The 16,378-nt window shown below is 53.4% G+C and overlaps 1 protein-coding gene across 7 annotated transcripts in view; it reads right to left on the minus strand.

The window, feature by feature from the left end:
- Positions 1-14,649, minus strand: part of NRXN2 (neurexin 2) — a 99,750-nt gene extending 85,101 nt beyond the window's left edge. For all 7 annotated transcript variants that reach the window (XM_065936539.1, XM_065936542.1, XM_065936543.1 and 4 more), the window contains exons 1-2: positions 13,926-14,649; positions 1,354-1,371 (exon numbers count right to left, since the gene is read on the minus strand). In XM_065936539.1, the coding sequence (XP_065792611.1) occupies positions 1,354-1,371; positions 13,926-14,649 (742 nt within the window). The remainder of the gene's footprint in view (positions 1-1,353; positions 1,372-13,925) is intronic.
- Between the last annotated feature and the right edge of the window lie 1,729 nt (positions 14,650-16,378).

Raw genomic sequence — 16,378 nt, forward strand, 5'->3', positions numbered from 1 at the left:
ACATGGAGAGGCAGACCCAGACAGGACAGATGCAGACACAGATGCAGACACTTCTACAGAGGTTCCAGAGACATGGGCCACAGCAGACAGGACGCTGGAGAGGCACACAGCTCCGCACAAACTCAGATGCATACAGACGTGTACACAGATATAACAGAGCTGCATGAACATGTGCACACAGGTTCACATACACACACGCATGTGCACATGGGTGCCTACCTACAGGGATCAGGGGACCTGTGGACACTCAAGGAGAAGGGACATCGGGGAGAGAGACAAGCCAAATGTGGACATCACGAGGGAAAGTGGATTCCAGCCCCACACTCAGCCAAGCTCCCCTTGCCTTCTTTCTGCCCCACACTCCCGCATCCAGGGCAGGGCGGGCTGCCCACATGCTTCCCACTCCCGCTGCTCCAGGAAGAAAGTTAGGGACAGGTTTGGTGACCGAGATCCTTTCTCCCTCCCAGCCCACTGCCAGCCCTCCTGTGGGGGCCACGTGAGCTCCACTGCAGCCCTGCCTTCAAGCCTGGACCATCCAACCCAGTCTTTTCTCCCTGATCTGGTCCACCTCAAAGAAGGAAAAGAAACGTGGAAAAGCACAGTGAGAGAAGGTTCAGAGAATGACAGGAACCCAGAGGGAGCCCGGGGAAGGACAGAAACAAAGAAAGAAGTCCAGGGACAGGGCCCTGGAGAAAAAGAGAGGCAGAGACAAAAACCAGAGAGAGAGAAAAGGCAAATGAAGCAGAAGACAGGGAAAGAATGGACAGAGACCCTGAAGCGAGGCACGCTCCGCACCCTTTCCTGGGCCTGGGCTGAAGGAAGAAGCAGACCACCCTACCTACTCATGCCAGTCCGGGGGACCAGGGACTGCATGTGCATCAGAGAGGAGAAACGGCCACCCACACCCCTGACCAGGGACCCAGCTCCCCACCCATGGCTGCACTCTTCAGACCCTGGAGCGAATTCTACCCGAGCACCATCCCCGGGCCCTGGCAGTATGGCCCTTCTAGCTTCCTCCCCTGGGCGGAGCAAAAACATATCTTCTCAGTCATTTCTGGACACGTGTGACTCTTCAGCCCGCCCCTCCGGCTCCACTCCCCGTCTGGTCTCCTCCCAGGGCTGAAGACAGGCCGGTGGGCAGAAGTGCTGAGGACAGGCCGTGGAAGGTCTGGCCCTGCCAGGCAGCTCTCCCCAGCAGACCAGAAAGAGGGAACAGGTGAGAGGCGAGGCCAAGGCAGCCAAGAGGACAACCAGACATCCTTCCCTGGGGCCCCCCACACGGGCAGGGGAGGGAACCTCCAGGACCCCCAGCAATTGATCCACCACTCCCAGCGACCGAGAGGCATCACTCACCTTCCATGGGGTGCTCCTCTGTAGGCCAGCGAGGTTCAGGAAGGGGGAGGCAAAGAGAGAGAGAAAAAGAGGGCCGTTAACGAGGGTACCAAGGACAGGGCTCCAAACAGAGTGATGGGAGGTGGGTTCAAGGTCTTCTAGCCTTCCCAGGCCTGGACACAAGTCACCCAGCCTGGAAGGCCCCTGGGGGACAAGAGAGAGACCAAGCTATTCTCTGAGTTGGCACCTCACACATAGGGTCACACAGCCCAAGGGGACCTGAGCCTAAGTCACATTTCAGGAAACTGAGGCCCAAGACAGGGAGGCACCCATTCAAGAATCGGAGGCCAGGCCAGGAGCAGCGGTCAGGTGCCCAGCCTCCCCCAGCATGCTCCTCCCAGCACTCCACCGCGTCTCGGAGACAGACGGGGACACGCTCACGCAGGGCTCGCCCTCACCGACACACTGACACACATAGGCACTTAGTGATGCAGAGACATGCATAATCTCTCACACAGTTCACACCTGAGGCCTCTGCACACTCAGACCCAACCGTGCTCCCCAGCACCAGCCTTGGGGTTGGGGGGTTAGTACACAGCTTCTGTCTCAAAGTGCTGCATGACTCCCATCCCAGCCACTCAGCCTCTCTGAGCCCCCAGTACCTCTCCAGGGTGGAGATGGGTGGACTAGAGCTCCTCTGAGGCCCCTTCTGGCTCTGGTTCTGTGATTCTGGGATAAATGACTTTTCAACAGCTGGGTGAGGCAAAGTGCCCCCAGGTTGGATGGGCTACTTCAATGGTAGAAGCGGGTCAAAATTCGGGGGGCCAGACTGAGCCCACCCTCTGTCATGCCACAGCCTTTGGGCAGTCAGCCCGCACTGCTTAGGGGCCTGCCTGAGCCTGTCCTTGGGGTTCACCTCGTAGGGCAAGAGAGAAGGAAGGGAGGGAGTGAGCCGAGAGGTGAGTCCTTCAACTAAGCTCAAGCAGGCTGAGCTCACACACACACACACACACACACACACACACACACACACACACACACACATGCATAAGTAGACCCCAGGATACACACGTGCATAGGCAAACAGCTGTTCAGGACATACTCATGCCCGCGTGCACACACCATCTCCTACCTCCAGCCTCACTTTGTGTTATTGTCTCATCCGCTCTTAGGGGGTTAGGTAAACTCCAGAAGCACTCACTGTCATTTGTCACATCTTCTACCCGCCCCCACAGTACACACACAGGCTCCATGCAGAATCAATACCCGCGCTGTGATCTAATACATAATGTGAGCTGCACACAGCACATCACCCCCCACTCCCTCCAGGGGCTGGAGACCCACCCCACTCCACCCCACCCCCGTGAGGAACACAGTTCCCTTTTTCGTCTATGATCTATCATCTCCCATTTTCTAAACCCACACACACAAGCCTGTACGTATCCACATGTTACATATACACTTCTCTACAACATAGGACATCTTTTACCTGGCAGTTGCATCTCCCAACAGCCATGTATACAATGACTTGCTTAAATAAACTGAATCACATGACATTTATGGCGGGGAGGGGAACTGGCTAGGAAGGGGCCCCCGGGAAAACCCTTGGGCTCTCATGAGCATCCCTGTGTCTCAGGGATCACTTCGGCCCCCATGTGCTGAGGCCCTGGCCAGTCAGCACACTCATCTCTCTAGCTCCTGCACAAACAAGCAGGCTCAATGTTTCTGAATAATCCAACATGGCGGGGATTGCAAACTCTATTCCTGCCTGCCACAAATCTGGGTTGTGCTACACTCAGGAAGGTCAAATGACCAAGTATAGTTTGCTGCCTGCACGAGTCCCCTGTCTCCTGGCTTCCTAGCGAGGCACCTGGGGACTCATTGGCCTCTCCTTGGCTGCACTTCGCTTTCTGCTGATTCACCTGTGCCCCTCACCTGCCATCATGGGCCCCTCCAGGCTCAGCCCTGTGCCCTCCACACTCCGCTCTCTTCTCCCGTCCTCCTCTGTGAGAGCTCACTTTCATGGCTGAGGGACCCCCAAACCAGTATTTGCAGCCCTGGCTTTTTCCCTGTGAGCCAGTCCTGCACCCACGGCCGTGCGCTCAGCAATCACTCAATTCCTGACATTCAGCCCCGCTCAAGCCACGCTTGACATCTCCACCCTCTGCAACAAAGTGCCCATTTCTCTGCCTTCAACAAAGGCACTGCTTTCAATAAATGCTTCTTTTTTTTTATTTTATTTTTCGGCTGCACTGAGTGGCATGAGATCCTAGTTCCCAGACCAGGGATTGAACCCATGTCCCCTGCACTGGAAGCACAGGGTCTTAACCACTGGGATGCCAGGAAAGTGCCTCAACCAACACTTCTTATGGAGTATATGCCCCACACTCTGCCGGGCTCCAGAGATGCCGTGAGTCTGTCACACATTGTATGCCACCACACACCAGCTTCCGGGCAACCCTCGCAAGCTTGGAATGTTACCTCCCTGCTTTGCACAGAAAAGGACACTTGCCCAAGAGCACAAAATCACCTCTGTCTTTGCCCACTGCGCTCCTTGGTCATCAGAGCCCCCACACTCACCCCTGACCCGGGTTCCTGCCTTAGTCTCCTGCTGATTGGTAGCCCCGTCCAAACCCAGCCTGGTTCTCTTGGTACATGTACCAGATACACCTGACTAAGTACCATCGTGATCAATACACATGCACACACACATGCACATGGGCAGAACTTCTCACTGGCTCAGGTACAAACCTCTTCTGTGCTCCTGACCTGCCTTCAGAGAAGCGTGACTCGAGTGGCTCACGGGCTGAGTGTCCTCCTGTCCACGATGGCCCTCTCCTCCTGCCAGCCTTCTCTGATTAGATCAGGCACCCAGAAAGCAGCCTTGATCTTTTTTTTTTTCTACACCAATCACCAGGTCCTATCAATTCCAGCTTCTAAAACTAAAAGCTCAGTTCAACTCCTTGAAACCCTTTCCATCCCTCGATCACCATCAGCACAGCCCAAGGCCAAACCCTCCCCAGACCCTCTTATCAGAACACTCCTAAATGATCCCCCCCATAGCAGTCTTTTTACACTATAATTCAGTCCAAGCACCACTAAAGTGGTCCAACCAAGTCATGACCCTGCTTAGAACTCTTCAAGGCTTCCCAGGACCTACAAGATCAAGTCCAATCTTTTTTTTTTTTTGGCTGCACTGGGTATTCGTTGCTGCACCCAGGCTTTCTCTAGTCGTGGCAGGGGCTACTCTTCATTGCAGGGAGGGCTACTCTTTGTTGCAGTGAGCAGGCTTCTCACTGCAGTGGTTTCTTTTGTTGTGGAGCACGGGCTCCAGGTGCTCAGGCTCAGTAGTCGTGGCAGATGGTCTTAGTTGCTCCATGGCATGTGGGATCTTCCCGGCCCAGGGATTGAATCTGCATCCCCTGCATTGCAAGGCGGATTCTTAACCTCTGGACCACCAGGGAAGTCCAAGTCCAGTCTTTTTTTGTTTTTCTTTGGGTTGTTTCTTGGGTGGCTGTGCCAGGTCTCAGTTGCGGCATGCAAGAATTTTGTGCAGAATCTTTGTGGCAGCATGCCAGATCTTTAGTTGCATCACACAAGCTCTTAGTTGTGGCATGTGGGATCTAGTTCCCTGACCAGGGATCAAACCCCAGCTACCTATGTTGGGAGGGCAGAGTCTTAGCCACTGGACCACCAGGGAAGTCCCAGTCCAGTTTTCTTGAGAAAGTCCATTCGAGGTTTTACCATGCCTCCCTCCAACCTCCCCTCCTTGCAACAATCCAGGCTCCAGCCACACCCCATTTCCCTAATATGCCATGTGTCTATACATACTATTCCCTCGGCTGCCTGAGAAGTCGACTCCTGCTTTCAGACTAGGTCAGTCTATGTGGGTCTGTGTTCTGAGCTGATCTCCTAGCCATCCATCCCTCTTTTGTGCCAGTTCTCAAGATGTACCTTGGGTTGTTATTTCACTTATCGGATCTCTATTGCGATTGTGTTTCCATGTCTGCTTCCTGGCTGGACTGTGAGATCTCCAAGAGCAAGGACAATGTCTCATTCATCTCTGTGGATCCAGCTGCTCACACAGTTCCTGGCTCAGAAAAACGCAGGCCTGTGTTTGTTGAATGAATAAAAAGTTAAAAATGAACACTCTCCACTTACCCAGCACTTTGAGTGAGCCTGACTTTCCGTACACCATTTCCCTACTGTTAATACTTCATCAATAGATACTATTACTCCCTCAGAGAGGTGGGGAGACCAAGGCTCGGAAAATGGAAGAAACTTGCCCAAGGCCACACTGCTGGGCAGAGGGGCAGAATCAAAATCGGAACCAAATCTGTCTGGCTTTAAAAGTTCTGATGGGCTGCATTCTGGGCCTGCAAGTCAAGATTTCTAGAAGCTGGTTTTAATCTGCAGTTCCAATCTTATTTCCCATAAAGCACACCAGGGACTTGCCTGGTGGCCCAGCCAGCAGCTAAGATGCTGCACTTCCAATGCCTGGGTTCCATCCCTATTCAGGGAACTAGATCCGGCATGCTGCAACTAAGACCCAGCACAGCCAAATAAATAAGTAGCTTAAAAAAATAATAATAAAGCACAACCATCTTGGTCTGATACACTCAACTCACATCCTCTAGACTCTGCACTTAGGCCATTTTCCTGGTGGTAAAGCCCTAGCCTTTCCTTTACCTCCACAAATCTCACTCAGCCATCCTTCAAGATCTAGCCAAGTTCTACCTCCTCTTTGAAGCCTTCTCTGACCATGAGGGTTAATAATCACAGTAGCATTTCTTTTTTTTTGTTTTTTTTTTTTTCATAGTAGCATTTCTTGATCACTTAGAAGAGTGCCTGGCACATCGTAAAGTGAAATTGTTAATCGATCAGTCATGTTCAAATCTTTGCAACTCCATGGACTGTAGCCCACCAGGCTCCTCTGTCGATGGAATTTTCCAGGCAAGAATACCAGAGTGGGTAGCCATTCCCTTCTCCAGGGGATCTTCCAGAGCCAGGGACTGAACCCTGGTTTCCCGAATTACAGGCAAATTATTTACCATCTGAGCCACCAAGGAAGATCTAAGGGTTTCCATTTGTTGTTGTTCACTTGCTAAGTTGTGTCTGACTCTGCGACCCCATGGACTGCAGCATGTCAGGCTTCCCTGTCCTTCACCATCTACTGGAGTTTGTTCAAACTCATGTCCATTGAGTCAGTGACATCATATTTCCATGTATTCACTTATTTAGTCCTCACAACAACACATGACCTCCATTTCACAGAGTAGGACAAAGAAAAACAATGTGATGCAGCAACTTGTCCAGGTTCACACAGCCAGCAGTTAGCAAACCCGAGATTAAGCCCAGTAGTTCATGCTCTTTACCCTTCCACCCTAGGAGGCTCTCCTGGGGAACACCTACCTCATCTCTGGGATCTTACAGCAGTCGCTCCCCACCCAGCTCTCTCAGCTGTCCATCGTTTTCTGCCTGGAGCTGTCTCCAACAGCAGAAGCTGTCAGGACCACAGGTTATTAGATGCTAGAGCTGACAGAGTGATTCCACATATGTGGCCTCATTTACTCAACTTTCATACACGCAGGTCTTGACTGCCTCCCCAGAGGGCATAAATGGTATTGTCTTAGCTAACATGAATTCAGGATTCTGGCAGATTCATTATCAAGGACAGTGATGAAGAGCAGAACCGAAGAAAAGAAACAGTGCGGAGCAGCCACAACCGACATGATAACAGTTATACATTAAAAACTGTTATTTTCTCATAGGGGAGCCTCTCACACCCAACCCAGAATCCGCTCTCTGTTAGTGGCACACAATTCTAACATGCTGGGGATGCTGATTTCCAAGTTCACAAACAGAGAGAGGGGGGGTTGCTACCTGACAACTCTTCCAAAGGGCGGAGGTGGAAAAACTAGAAAAAGCCAGCGTAAGAACACAAAAGTACAGCAGTCTGGTATCATTTCAGGCAGGGACAGTCCTCAACAAAGGCAGCACTGAGTGACAGGCCGGTGCAACACCTGAGGGGAATCACGACAGCCTGAGTCATCCGGAAAAGGCTAAATCACCTTCCAAATGTGCTTGGGCAGGCAGGGAGGTGTGCAACATACTTTTTAAAGATTTCTATCTGAAATGTAGTAAATGGTGGTGAGTTGCGTATTTTAATGGGATAATGCCCCCTTTTCAGGATGAGTTCTTCCCCGAGGGCTCCGGAAGTCTGAGAGTTTACTGATCGATTTCCACTGCCCTCTCTCAGTGGTAGAACAGCCGGCCAACAAAGACGGGAACACCCTCATCACACACTGGCTGAAAGATGAAGCTGTAGCCCAAGGAATCCAGGGTGGTTACTGGTTTCGGATGAAACACCGTCCCGAAGCACCTCCAATAAACTAAACGCAGGTCATCCAATAAACCAAACGCAGGTCGTCCATGACACAGCTGACTGATCGCCTCTCCTTTTCAGAGGCAGCGTGGAGAAGGTGGAAGCCCCCGGAGTCAGCTCAGGTTCAGATCCCAGCTCTTAATCTCACGGGGCGGTCATGACTTCAACACACCCAGCAGACGCCCACTAGCTGTGAGGTCCTGCTCTCTCCTCCCTTGACTGTGTGATCCAATTCCCTTTCTGTTCTAACTGCTCCCTCAGAGTGTCTGCGGCCGCTGCTTTCCCTCCTCCTCCCAAATGAGCCCCCTGACGTCTCTTCACCTCCTCCTTGGCCACTTCATCTGACCCTAAAGTTTCCAATACTCTCTCCGCACACGCGGCTCCCAAGTCTCCACCTGCAGCCCCACCTTCAACTCAAAACTCTGGTCTCACATTTCCGACTGTCAGGACACCTCTGTCTAGGAACAGCAAGACAGGGCTGTGATCTGTAGCTCAAACCTGCTCCTTCTCCCAACTTCCCCCTCCCTGTCACCCCCACCACCATCCTTCTCACCAAGCAATCTGAAACCTCACCACCTCTGCCCCTCCTCATGGGAAAGGCAGAATCCTCCCGCTTCAGTCTCCACCAAGGCTCTCAGCCGCATTGCTGCTGCTGCCACCACAGCCACCCCCACCCTTCCTCGCCGCTCCCCAAGACAGCTGAGGTTCAGGGCCTCAATGTCTCTTTCCTGAGCTTTCTCCCACTGATTGCTCCACCGCATGATTCTGCCCTCCATACTGCATTCTACCCTTTGCTCCCAGCTTCCAAATCACAATTCTTATTCACACACCTGCTCAAAATTATTTTGTGGCTCCATTTACCAATACTCTACACACAGCATCCAATACATGTTAGTTGAATGATTTAAGTCAAAACCTGGGGAATTTCCTGGTGGTTCAGTGGTTAGGACTCAGTGCTTTCACTGCTGGGGGGAGCCTGGGTTTGACTCCTGGTCAGAGACCTAAGATCCTGCAAGCTGTGGGGGGGGGGGGGGGGGGGGCGGTGGGGGGAACAAACAAAAAGCAACGCCAAGACCTGGCCTCAAGCTGCTTCTCCTGCTTTAGGTCTCACTGTCTTCCCTTCACTCTTTGGTGACCCTGTATGGCCATGATGTGCACTTCCCCCTTCTACATCATTGTTCTTACTAGCTCCTTTGCTTGGCGGGACCTCTCCAAACCAAGTTTACTGATCCCCCTTTGCTTGGCGGGACCTCTCCAAACCAAGTTTACTGATCAACCAGTCTTAAATAGTATGCCTTTTATTACTAATCCCCCAACCTGGCTTCCCAGGTGGTGCAAATGGTAAAGAATTCGACTGCCAATGTAGGAGACCCAAGAGATGCGGGTTCCATCTTGGGTTGGGAAGATTCCCTGGAGAAGGAAATGAAAACCCACTCCAGTATTTCTTGCCTGGAAAGTTCCATGGACAGAGGAGCCTGGTGGGCTATACCCCATGAGGTTGCAAAGAGTCAGACTGAGCATGTATGCACACACAACTTGTAAACTCTCCCCTTCTTCAAAATCCCAAGAATACTCTGCTTATAAGAATACTATCATTTATACCACTAGGCTTCCCTGGTGGCTCAGCTGGCAAAGAATCTGCCTGCAATGCAGGAGACCCAGGTTCAATCCCTGGGTTGGGAAGATCCCCTGGAGAAGGAAATGGAAACCCACTCCAGTACTCTTGCCTGGAGAATCCCATGGACAGAGAGGCTGGGCAGGCTACAGTCTGTGGAATTGTGAAGAGTCAGACACAACTGTGTGACTTTCACTTCACTTTACACCACTAATTACATACCAGATACTCGTTTAATTCCCACAACAAACATGTAAGATAACCATGCTTGTTACCATTTTGCAGGTCAGAAAAAACCAGTCTGAAGATTAGGTATTCATGTGACTCACAGGCCTAGTGAGTAGAGAAGTCAGATTTAAACCCAAATCTGACCCTCAGGAGACAGAGCTTCACTGTCACTAAGCTACACTGCCTCACTGCATCTTGCTGCATGTAGCATGTTGTTCATTCGCTGTTATTTCTCGAGCTCTTTCTATGTGCAGGGCACTATTCTAAGCATTTTATACAAATTAGCTTATTTAATTCCCATAACAACTCTGTAAGGTAGGTAGTATTGCTGTCCCATTTTACAAATAAAGAAATCAGGCAGAGAGAGCTTAAGTCCAAGGTCACTGCCCAGACAGCCCGACTACAGAATCTGTTCTCTTAACCACACGCTGGGCTGCTTTTCATCTGCTTCCTCAGTTAAGCAGGCAACTCCCAGAGCAGTGTCTTCTCCACGTCTGACTCACCTACAGCCCCCAACACAAAGTTTGTCACAAAGGAGGCCTTGACAACAACCAGCTGAATTAAACTGCCAACAAACCTACCATATACACATGAGACCCATGCATCTATCTTCCTATTAACACACGCATCACCGCTGGTTTCATTTCTCTCCCAAGAGAGGTACACACCACACACCTGACACGCCATCGTGTGCCTCTGAGCCCCCACTCCACTTGAGGTATTCCACACATACCGGCACACTCCTCTTCCTTGATCACTCTTCAGCTCTTTCTCCCCACACATGAATGACATGAGGAGGAATTCCCATGAAAATCAATGCAAAATCCCAGTCTACTTGATCCCCACTTTGGCAGACAGTCAGCAGGAATACACACACTCAGTGACTCATAGTTAGCCCTGTCTTCAGTCACCTGTGGCCAGAACCCCAGAGAACAGAAGCCGATTTCCTAGCATGGAAGTTCTCAGTCAATGGGCAGGCCCAGACCCAGGAAGGCGGGAGGGCTGGGGGTGGGGGGTGTCCAAAGGATCTGAAGGCAGATTGGTATGTCTTACATATAAAGCTAAAACATTTTTCCTAATGTATATATGATTAACCACAATGGCAAATATAACATCAAAGCCATGTAAAAGCTTTCCTGAATTCATAGTAGCTTTGAGTCATCTATTTTCACAATAAACAGATATAAAAATAACTACTATTTGGAATGGGTACTGTGAATTACTGACTTTTAAAAGTTTCTTCAATCTCAGAAAAAGTTGGGGATCACTCAAACCAGATAAAAATGAAGGAACTGTAATTTCCAGGGAGGCTTGAAGACTCGGGCCCTGATCAGGAGCCAGACCTGTTCCCCTTAAAATCTTCCAACCCCAAACCCAATACCCAAGGGGGAGCAGCTCATTCCTTTCCTCCTTGGCTGGGTGAGAATGTACTAAAAGAAGTGTAATGAGCACAGGATATTACAAAACCTACCCAGGAAATAAGGAACAAATGTAAAGGGAGGGAATGAGGTCATGGGTGGGAGGAGAAGCAGGAGAGCTGTCACTGTGCCTGTCATCACTAGATGTAATCAGAGTTTATCAGCATTGATAACCACCATGCCCACAATACATATCTGAAAATATACACATACATAGTTCCACATACACATACAGCCTTCCCCAAGCCTTATTCTATCAAATACTTGTTAACATCTATTCAGTCATCGAAGAGATGTTTATCAAACACCCACTAAGTGCCAAATACCACACTAGGTGCAGGGAATTCAGAGATGAATATCTCTACCTTTTTACCCCAGACAGAGCACAACTCCCTCAATGGATATCTCACGCACACACACACACACACACACAAAATGGGTTAGATATGCAGCTGCCTCTCCTAACTCCAACAGAGTTGACAAAACATTTAACTGATACACATTCAACATACATACACATGATACAACCACCCCACCACACACAGGTACCCAAACACATCTCAAACACACAACCACACAACGCACATTCCAAAGCTCCGGCCGATGAATCCTTTCAGAGAATGAATACAAGGACTCTGGCTGCATTTTTCATACAGCCAGGCCAATTCTGCCCCAGTGAGATCATGGACCAGTGGCTTCTCTGTAGCTCAAATTTCCCTTCCATCAAGTCAGAGGGGTGTAGTTCAGGGACTTCCCTGGCGGTGCAGTGGCTAAGACTCTGAGCTTCCGCTGCAGCAGGCTCAGGTTCAAACCCTGGTTGGGGAATGAATATCCCACATGCTGCTGCATGATGCAGCCAAAAAAATAATCTCTAAAAAATAATTTTTTAAAAAATAGCATGGTTCATGCTATTTTCTTAAGAAAGTTTGGAGAGGAGAGATCACAGGGACCAGGGAATCAAGTTAAAGGTCATGAAAGATTCCTCATAAAGTCCAGGGTCTTACTGATGTCTCCCATGAAAACACACGCACATGGATACCTACACATGCAATCACACCCTTACACTCACATCCTACTCACTCTACTAGGCACGGGACTTTATTTGCCAACAGACCATTTGCACATGATATTCACACCGCCAGACTCCCGCACCTCTGCATGCAAGCAAACACACACAGACACACAATTTCACAGTTTAAGGAGCACCTGCACTCCTTCGAGAAAAGGCGAGAAGGTGCCAGATTGACTTAATACACACAGTTCCTGAAGATACATCCCACCACCTTGTACAAATAACTCCCAAGAGCCACTGAAAACCTCCCTTATGCATTCCTCTACCACAACTGCAGATACACAGTCAAAATACTGGGCAAAGTACAGGACTTCACCTGCAAACATGGCTACTCCTGTGGCTATCCCCAGGTCCTGGCCAGGAGGACACTACCCGCAAAGCAGTCCCAGGGCCACAGTAGTCTGTGGGCACACACACTCCTCAAAGGCCCTACCTCTTGAGGACAGACACACCCACAACTGCTAAGCAGCCCACGGCTCCTAGGGGGACTGAAGGAGAGGGCTGCACACCTCCGCTCCAAACGGCTGCCACACCCCAGGGTGGAAGGAGGTGCCTATGCCCGGGCGCCAAACTGATGCAGAACCTCTCCCGGACTCCCCAGCCAGACCAAAGTACAACAGGGGCCTCAAAACCCCTCCCTTTCCCACCCCCCTAAAACCTCACCCCACCCCAGGCCTGGCGCAGCCACCGTCGACCTTGTCCCCCCACCTTGCTCATCAAGGCCTCTTGCATCCCGGGTACTGGATGCAACCTTCCTTTAACCCCCCCTTCAAGTCCTGATTTCACACCCAGTTCCAGAGTCCTCACCAGTCTTCTCCAGCCCCCCAATCTCCCTTCCAAACCCCACGCTTGCGAGAACTCCGACGATCAAAACCAGCCTCCGCTTGCAGTCTCTCACCCGGGAGAAACGACCAGCCATTTTTTTCCCTCTTATCAAAACCGGCGACTCTAGTCACCAACCCTGAGAGGCCTCAGCCACCCTCTCCCTCGAGCTTCATTCACTCTGCAAGCACTCGCTTCCCGCCCTCCTGGCGCGTGCAGTCAGTCACAGCCTCAAAATCACCACCCACCCTCGCACGCGCCGTGGGCTCTTCTCCCCGAGCCCAAAGGTCTCCCGCCCGGGCCCTCAGGCGCAGGTCCAGTCGGGGTCTCTCACGCAGAGCTTCCCGCCCGCGCGCGGAGGCCCCGCCCACCCGGTAGACCACGCCCCCGCCTCCTAGGCCCCGCCCGGCCCGACCCTCCCCACAGCGCTCGAAGGCCCCGGGCCCCTCTCTCACTCTCACAGCGCTACCCAGCGCCAGGAGGTTACAAGCCCCACACAGCCTTCAGGACTCTCTCACTGGACCGCCCCCAAAACCACCGTCCCCGCCCACAAAGCCCCACCCTGCCGCACATAGGCCCCGCCCACACAGAGCTCTTCCACCTGCCCTCGCGGGCGCCTCACAGTCGGTCACACACCCGACCCACACGCCCTCAAGGGCCTGACCTTTATCTTCTCGCGAGCCTTCGCTCACTACACAGTCCTACCCACAGGTCGTCACGGAACCCTCTGGGGAGAGGCGCCCCGGATGGGCTCACGAGGCCGCGCCCACACAGGCCATGCCCACACAGGCCGCGCCCACAACGGACCTGCCGGCAGGTCACGCCCACCTGGGGCACCCGGCCGCTTGTCCTGCTCCCTGGCTGACCACGTGCGCCCTCTCCTTGAGACAGGGGTCCTTACACGCCCCTCACAACTCGCGTGCTGGTACATAACTCGCCCTTGTGCCGGAGCCCGCGGACCGCAGGTGCCCCCCCACAGGCCCGGATCCCGGACAACCCTCCCGCCCCTCACTCCCGCGCCCAGGCACCCAGCGGCGTCTCCCCCGGGCTCACCTTCGCTGCAGAACTTGCCGCCGAAGCCCGTGTGGCTGCAGTCGCAGCCCACCTCGCCGGGGGCCAGCACGGTGCAGAGGCCGCCGTTGGCACAGGGGTTGCGCGCGGGGGCGCACAGGGGGTCGGCGGCAGCGCCGCGCAGGCCCTGGCTGCCCAGCAGCGCGGGGGGCCGCTCGCCCAGCTTCAGGTTGGCCAGGAGGCCGCGGAAGGGCGGCTCGTACTTGACGGTACTGAGCGTGAGAGCCGAGAGTCGCACGTCGGGTGGGATGCCTCCCACGAACAGGTCGCTGGCCACCTGCATCTCGCGCCGCTTCGAGCGCACCTCGGCGGCGCGGGCCTCGCCGTCCACCGCCAGGGCGGTGCGCCGCGCGTCGCGGGTCAGCAGCACCATGTGCCAGCGGTCGTCGGCCACCGGCGTGTCCAGCTGCAGCGTGGCAGGCTCGGCGCACGAGAGCGTGAAGCGCAACCGCAGGCGCCCGTCCACCAGCAGTAGCTCCAGGAAGTCGCAGTCGCCGCCGTCGTCCAGGTAGAGCAGCAGCGCGCGCGTGGCGTTGGTGCGTAGGCTGAAGCTGAGCTCGCCGCTGCTCGCCGCGCCGGCCCAACGCGCGTAGCGCGCCCACTGCCCGGGGCCGCCGCCGAACTCCAGGCCGCCCGCACCTGCCGCGAGCGTCAGCAGCAGCAGCAGCGGCAGCGACGTTGGCCGCCACCGTTTCCCGGACGCCATGCCTCCGGCGGCCCCGGCCCCGCCCGGCCCCCGGCCCCGCTCAGGCTTCAGAGCCGCGGGCGCATGGGGCAGGGAGGGGGCCGGGCGCCCCCCGCGCCGAGCGGGGCTCCTTCGCCAGCTCACAGTGCCATGGACCCGACCGCAGGGCGAGGCGCGCAGAGGCCCAGATGCCGGCTTCCCCCGAGCGGTGGCAGAGGCGCCCCTCCCCCGTTGCGGGCTCCGACGGAAGATGGGGGAGGGAGGCCTGCGGGGAAACGGAGAGGAAAGGGTTACTGAGGAGCTCGCAGGAGGGGACGCGTCGTCGGTGTCTGGCTCCCGGTTCACACTCGCAGAAGCTCAACTGTTTCCCTTTAGAACTGGAGGAGCCACCTTGACCTGGAGAGGGTCTCTCCACCAGGATGGGAATACACGGGACCCAGTATTTGGGAGTGGGGGGGAAGAGGCAGAGATAACACTCTCTAGGGGCATCATCTAGGGTTTAAGAGGTAGACAGGTAGGGAGGTGACACCTTAGAGTCCAGTAAGAGCCCAGTCCAGATGTCCTCACCCTCGCCTCCCATCAGGACCAGGGCCAGCTCCTGTGGGCGAGGCCTAAAGACTCCTCCAGCTGCTGACCACAGCCCCTTCCTCTTTGAGCCACCCAACCTCTGTGCATGGTCCCACTACCTGCCAATAGGCTCTCTCTCATCAGTTCCTGATGCTGGATAATGAAGTTGCTAAATAATTCATTGGGATTAATTAAATGCCAATTCATCGATGGTATCCCTGGGTAACCTGGCTGGGAAGGAGGCAAGGGAGAGAAGCCAGCCAGGACCCAGACTTCCAGGCCCCAAGCCCTCTCCTTCCATGCAAGGACTCGGGCACCTGATTCTGCATCTACAATTCCCCCAAAACCACACTCACCCCCTTTCTTGGCCCCAACCCCCTGTTCACCAGCCCAGGTCCTTCCTGAACCTAAATGTCTGTCGCCCTCAAGCTTCAGCTCCCAGTCTTCAGCCTGGGACCTAGGCTGATACTTGGGCCTTCACTTCACCCCTGGGTTCCAGCTTCCTACCCATCCAGGGCTGGGGGAGCCACCAGGAGGCAGGCAGCCTAATTTGCATAAAATTGTCTTTCTGAAATGATTACCCTTGTAACTGGCTGTCAGAGAGCAATTTATACCCCACAACGGGGAGGGGAATTTGCATCTCGTTAAACTCCGAGTCGTAATTATTTATATCCAACAACCCTCCTGAATATTGCATTGATTTTATTTTGGGGAGGGAGGAAGGGAAAGAGGTGGGGTGAAGTCTGAGAGAGAAGCAGAGAAAGGCCAGAGTTTAGGAAGAGACAGAGAAAGATTGAAGGGGTAGGGGGAGAGGAAAAAGAGAAATCGCATGGAAGAGAAGAATAATGGATGAGACAGAAGGTCTGATGGGGAGAAAAAAGAGCGAGAAGAGAGAGAAAATTAAATTCCAAATTCCAACAGCATTTATCAACACCCTGGATGTTGAGCAGTTTTACAAATGTCATTTTACTTAATCAGTCTGAGAGGTCCCATTATTCCCATTAACCACTGGGGAATCCCACATATTAAAGTCTAGGGACTTGCCCAAGGCTGCACAGCCAGTCAGAGGGGAACTGAGACTTAGATTCATGTGTCTCTGACTCCAGCATGACAAAGGGCAGGGCAGCCACAGGTGTAGTTCAGAGAGGTGTGAGCCAAAAGAAGAGAAGACAGATCCTTGGAG

This window comes from Muntiacus reevesi, chromosome 5 (assembly GCF_963930625.1).
Source record: "Muntiacus reevesi chromosome 5, mMunRee1.1, whole genome shotgun sequence".
NCBI classification, from domain to species: Eukaryota; Metazoa; Chordata; class Mammalia; order Artiodactyla; family Cervidae; genus Muntiacus; species Muntiacus reevesi.